This window comes from Salvelinus namaycush, chromosome 12 (genome assembly GCF_016432855.1).
Source record: "Salvelinus namaycush isolate Seneca chromosome 12, SaNama_1.0, whole genome shotgun sequence".
NCBI classification, from domain to species: Eukaryota; Metazoa; Chordata; class Actinopteri; order Salmoniformes; family Salmonidae; genus Salvelinus; species Salvelinus namaycush.
In genome coordinates this window covers 33,882,273-33,888,536 of record NC_052318.1, presented here as the reverse complement: position 1 = coordinate 33,888,536, position 6,264 = coordinate 33,882,273, and the positions used below count along the sequence as shown (strand labels likewise).

General features: G+C 41.2%; 1 protein-coding gene across 1 annotated transcript; it reads right to left on the bottom strand.

The window, feature by feature from the left end:
* Positions 1–427: 427 nt before the first annotated feature.
* LOC120056545 (protein CWC15 homolog) lies at positions 428–5,765 on the bottom strand. The gene is made up of 7 exons (XM_039004728.1): positions 5,682–5,765; positions 4,897–5,038; positions 4,632–4,744; positions 4,326–4,411; positions 4,122–4,235; positions 2,538–2,683; positions 428–2,449 (listed from the first exon to the last, which is right to left on the bottom strand). The coding sequence occupies exons 2-7, from the start codon at positions 5,025–5,027 to the stop codon at positions 2,320–2,322; spliced, it is 720 nt and encodes a 239-aa protein (XP_038860656.1). The 5' UTR covers positions 5,028–5,038; positions 5,682–5,765; the 3' UTR covers positions 428–2,319.
* Between the last annotated feature and the right edge of the window lie 499 nt (positions 5,766–6,264).

The window sequence follows — 6,264 nt, the reverse complement described above, 5'->3', positions numbered from 1 at the left end:
CACTAGGAGCTGAAAAAGTATACTGAACAAAAATATAAACATGCAACAATTTCAACAATTTTACAGTTCATATATGGAAATCAGTCAATTGAAAAATTCATTAGGCCCTAATATATGGATTTCACATGACTGGAAATAGAGATATGAATCTGTTGGTCACAGATACCAACAAAAAAAAAAATTGGCCTCAGGATCTAGTCACGGTATGTTTGAGCATTCAAATTGCTGTGTATGGTGGCTTATCCAAACTGTGTATGGTGGCTTATGGTAGAGAAATGAACATTCAATTCTCTGGCAGACATTCCTGCAGTCAGCATGCCAATTGCATGCTCCTTCAAAACTTCAAATCCATCTGTGGCATTGTGTTGTGTGCCAAAACTTCACATTTTAGAGTGGTGTTATTGTCCCCAGCACAAGGTGCACCTGTGTAATGATCATGCTGTTTAATCAGCTTCTTGATATGCCACACCTGTCAGGTGGATTTCTTGGCGAAAGACAAATGCTCACTTACATGGATGTAAACAACTTTCTGCATAAAATTTGAGAGAAATACATTTTTTGTGCGTATGGAACATTTCTGGGACCTTTTATTTCAGCTCATGAAACTAACACTTTACACATTGCAACCAACACTTTACATGTTGCGTTTATATTTTTGTTCAGTATATATACAAATATACAGAGGCTTTCCATTTTCACCATGAGACAAAATTATTTCTGGCAAGCTTAAATTCACATGCGAGAAACCATACCTTTGCTCTAAAAAGACCATTATTCAGTGGGAACAGCTTAGCAGACAACAGTTCTCTTTGAATCTTTTCATGTTTCTCTGCAATGTTGAACTGTGTGGTGAACAATATCAGCCTGGTCTCAGACTAGACATAACATAGCAAATATAAATCCGGGACACTCAAATTAGTATGTCACGTTACATTTACATTTTAGTTATGCAGAGCGACTTACAGGAGCAATCACGGTTAAGTGCCTTGCTCAAGGGGACAAAGATTTTTTTTAAACATTTGGTTACATAGTTACATAAGACAGGTTACTTGAGGCAAAAACTAAAAAGGAGGGAGGTTGGTCAGGGTGGGGGCGTAGAAAAACAAACGTCTAGCAACCCAAAGGTTGCGTGTTTGAATCTCATCACGGACCACTTAGGAATTTTAATGAATTAATACATACAGTATGTAACATATACTAAATGTATGGAGACAGATTTACATTTATTATGTTACGTCTACCCCAGAGTCCTAATTCTGGGCTCACAGGCGTGGGCTTGATTCAATCAGATCCTCCTTAACCCGTGATAACTGACAACTGCATAGCAGTTTCATTGTTTATTATTTAGGCGATGTTGGGTGTGTAACTGTGTTGGAGCTGTGAAATCAGCAAGTGGCTCCCATTATACCTATCGTTGACATTGACATTGGATGCACAAGTCACATTAGGATAAATCCCACGCAGCCTGTTACAAGTTCAAACACTGGAATGTGTGTTGTAATCTACACCTCAATTAGGCTGATATCAACCCTTATTATGTTTCACGATTTCCATATAGCCTACACTTTCTCGTTCTGAACTTCTAACGCGAGAGGGATTTAAGGACGGATGTGGTTTCGTGACAATGACAAGAGCAGCCGCTCACAGATTTGATAGTTTCAACGCAGTTACACCTCGACATTGCCTAAATAATAACAATGCAACTTCTATGCAGTTGTCAGTTATCCTGGGTTAGCTCCAGAACTGATTGAATCTTAGCCTAAATTGAACATAAACTTCACTTCAGTTAGACTTAACATCCTCTACAGAAAGGCTTGAACCTCCTCTTCATCTCCTCAATTAAAAGCCCTTGTTTTTTTTAAAGGACAGAAAAAAAGGCTTGCTGCCGAGCTTTTAATGGAAGTCATTGCAGAATTCTAACTCCCGGGCACAAAGCTGAAATCATTGAAAAAAGCATCAAGGCCCTCTCACAGACATAGGGTTTTCTTTTTTGTTGTTGTTTATTGACATTGGCGCTTAAAAAAGGTAAAAGTTAAATAACAACAAGTTGACATTGATGATGTCACTATTGCAACCATTCCTTTCAGGGGTGGAAAATTATTATACACGAAACAAAACTAGTTGAAATTTGTTTTCAGGTCAGGCATTAGATTACTTTATATACAGAGGATTTTGTGCGTGTTCCATGTCAACGGATGACACCATTCTTCAGGCTCATTCAATGTTTTCAGACCAATCTCTATCACGTCCTCCTTGTCCTCTTAGAACTGGGAACAGAGCAGAGAGAAATGGAACACCTTCATAGCAGAGCTGCAAGTCCTACTTCACATATTTCTCCATGAATTTCTTGTGGAACTCGGAGCGCAGAGTGTCGTTGACAAAGCGTTTCTCCCGGCGTGCCTCATCCACTCCCTTTGCACAGTTCTTGAACACGACGTCATCGTCCCACCTTAGAGAGAAAGAGACAGGAGAGGATGTAAAACAACAGTCATCCACAGCCATGCCCTAAGCAGTGGTGTGTGTGTGTCTCTCAACACCTTCTCTTGACGCTGAAGGCAGTCGGGGTGGGGACTATCTGTTGTTGCTGCTGCTGCTGCTGCTGTCCAGCCAGGTTGAGCAGAGGATTCCCACTAAGGATGTTCTCCATGCGGATCCTCTCCTCCTCTGCTTTCTGCTCCCGCTCCTGGCACAGGACACGAAACATGTTGGTCAGAGAGGACCAGGTGCAAAGCTCTCATTCGCTGAAGTATTGCTCTTAGCAACGCTTTCTGATTGGCCTTGATTAAAGATGATCTAATAAAAAAATTATAAAAAACTGATCTAATAAAAAATTAAAATCTACAAAAAAGGTCAACATGTTTAACGCTAGAACTGCTAAAGCGGTCATTTGGACTGCTCATAAACTACAACTTTTAAAAAATTAAATTAAATTAATTTTACCCCCTTTTCTCCCCAATTTCGTGGTATCCAATTGTTAGTAATTACTATCTTGTCTCATCGCTACAACTCCCGTACGGGCTCGGGAGAGACGAAGGTCGAAAGCCATGCGTCCTCCGAAACACAACCCAACCACAACCCCCTGCTTCTTAACACAGCGCGCCTCCAACCCAGAAGCCAGCCGCACCAATGTGTCGGAGGAAACACCGTGCACCTGGCTGCCTTGGTTAGCGCACTGCGCCCGGCCCGCCACAGGAGTCGCTGGTGCGCGATGAGACAAGGATATCCCTACCGGCCAAACCCTCCCTAACCCGGACGACGCTAGGCCAATTGTGCGTCGCCCCACGGACCTCCCGGTCGCGGCCAGCTGCGACAGAGCCTGGGCGCGAACCCAGAGTCTCTGGTGGCACAGCTGGCGCTGCGATGCAGTGCCCTAGACCACTGCGCCACCCGGGAGGCCCAAACTACAACTTTTTATTACTCTAAAATGTTTGAAGTCATGATTTTTCCTAAATAAGTCTGTATAACACACTGTCGTTAGAATATTAATATCACAAACAGAACTGGAGCTATAACCAGTTTTAGGAGGGCAAGTCATTTTTTTAAATGGGCCCAAAGGCACTCCACGAATAAAACTGATTGAACACTTGAATCTTTGTGTTTTTAAATATAGTCTACAATAACATAAACTAATACAAATACTAGTGTTATTTGAAATATATATATTTTTCAGATTCTAATGTTACCTAAGACCTTCATAAACACAGCCAAATTATTATTTCTGCGATAGCATATATGAAATGTATTAATTACACCGTTAGAATGTTACAGTTCACATGATCAAATTATGTTCGATATTTTCAGACCTCAAAAGTGATCTAAATCAAGAATGATTTCACATTCCCCACAATCTGTTTTGTAACTCTAGCTAAATGCCTCAATCCCAAATGAATAGGTAAAATAGGCTGGATCTACACAACAGATGCTCATCTCTACATTAGATGACCTTTAAAGTCTGAAAATGTCAGAGATAATATCAAACGAAACAATCCATTAATTTAACAAGTCAATAGAGCCCTATTCGCTGCTCCTACTCAGCAACACCTGAAAAATTAATTTGCACTTGGTTGGACTCAACTGGCGTGACTGACCCAGCAGCGATTTATTGTCTTGTAGCAACTTACCTTGCGTTCCTGCTCCTCAGCCCGCTCCTTCTTGATTTTCTCCAATTCAGCCAGCAGAGCCGCAGTGTCATCGTCATCACTGTCCTCCTCAGAGTCATCATCCTCCTCCTCATCCTACACCACAAAACAATGAAGGTTAGAGGCTGAGCTTTCAAAAAAAGCACAGACTTTAAGGTGACTGGTGGATGAACAGGTGGCACCTACATCAGTGAGAGGGTCATCTGCATCCAGGTTGGCAGCAGGGATTTGATCTAGTCTGGGCCTCTTAGAGGATGAGGATGTGGTGTGTTCTGAAAATTGAAAAGAAACAAACCACCATTTTAATGATGCTGGCTTGAATCCCCTGCAGATGACCTATGTCAACAAAACAAAACAAACTTTGGGCATAATAGTATGTCAGATGCAAAAATCCCATTGATCTTCTTTACACCCAGTTAAACACAGACATATTTTACGTTCAGGTCAAAATGTATCTCGGGTCTGGGTTTATTTGTATGCCTGGAGACTCACCTCTCGGTCCCCTCTCTCTAGTCTTCTCCCGGACAGCAACACGCTCCCTCTCCTCCAGCTCCCTGCGGAAGTCCCGGGCACGCACCTCCTCGGGGGCATCCTGGGTGAGCTGCCTGAGGGGATCACACAGGGAGACATACTGGATGAGACAGCACATTATCTTTAACCAGAGGGACCTGTTCCCAACTACTGGTGCAAGACTTAGCCATAAGGGCAAAGACTGATGCCAAGATGCCACAAGGATAGGTGGTGTTGTGTCACTCACCTGTACTTAATCTTAGTGTGACCAGGCAGATCTCGGCTTGAGTACTGTTTGGACAACGCACTGAGATCGCCCTCTCCCTTCCCTCTCCCTCCTCTCGCTGGCTCAAACGTCGGTCTCGCGGCTGTTGTCATTTTTGGTGGCTCTGTAATATTGTGTGAGTGTATTATTTACGGTTCACTTTGTTTATCCATTTAACTTGCTTTGGCAATGTAAACATGTTTCCAATGCCAACAAAGCCCATTGAATTGAATTATAGCTGGCTGGAACAGAGGGCAACAAATATAAATAGATTAAATATTTTATCAACATATTATGTCACGTTAACAGAAATCAATCCGTATTTAGCTGGCTAACGTTAGCTAACTCGCCATGAGAAAAACAACCCGGTGGAAGTCTGCGATGAATTAGCTAGTAGCCAGACACTAACGTTAGCTAGCTAACGTTACTTAATCAAAATATCCATATAGGCTTGCTATATAGTTAGCCAATCGACCAAGCTAGCTATATTAGCTAATTTACAAACGATTTCACCATTGTGTGGGTTTTATTATAACATCGGTATTGATTATTGCTGAGAAAACACCAACACACTTGTCTACGCTAACGTTAGTAGTTACTGTAGTGTAGCAAGCATTCTTACATGCTGCCAGCTAACGTTAGTGTGCTGGAAGAATAACAGTCATAAGGTAATGCAAGCTACAGGTTTACTAAAATAATATCATAACTAGCTATATTTCTCTTTCAAAAACAACTAGCTAATATGGAATAGTTTTCTGGAAATGTACCTTTTTCCTCACACGATCAGAAGAAAAGGGCCCTTTGCTTTGGATTGTAGACGCTGTTATCACAGCTTATGAACAACGCCTACGGAACTCCGAAAGGTCAGACAGCAATATTGAAACGTGATTTTGCATTAGGCGTGTGAGAAACGTTTTTCAAATAGCCAAATTTTCATTCAATAGTTTCAGTGGTGGAAAAAGTACCCAATTGTCATACTTGAGTAAAAGTATAGATACCTTAATAGAAAGTTACTCAAGTAAATGTGAGTCAGCCAGTAAAATACTACTTGAGTAAAAGTCTGAAAGTATTTGGTTTTAAATGTATTTTTGTATCAAAAGTAAATGTAATTGCTAAAACATACTTAAGTATCAAAGGTAAAAGTATCAATCACTTAAAATTCCTTATATTAAGCAAAGCAGACGGCAAAAATGTATGGAAAATGTATGGATAGCCAGGGGCACACTCAGACATTATTTACAAAAATGCATTTGTGTATAGTGAGTTCGCCAGGCCAGAGGCAGTAAGGATGGCCATGTGTTCTCTTGATTAAGTGCTTGAATTTGACCATTTTCCTGTCCTGCTAAGCAT

Coding starts and splice junctions, on each gene's coding strand:
- LOC120056545 (XM_039004728.1), bottom strand. CDS start 5,027: ATGACAACAGCCGCGAGACCGACGTTTGAGCCAGCGAGAGGAGGGAGA. Junction 4,745..4,896: donor CACACTAAGATTAAGTACAG/GTGAGTGACACA, acceptor TGATCCCCTCAG/GCAGCTCACCCAGGATGCCC. Junction 2,450..2,537: donor GCCTTCAGCGTCAAGAGAAG/GTGTTGAGAGAC, acceptor TTTCTCTCTAAG/GTGGGACGATGACGTCGTGT.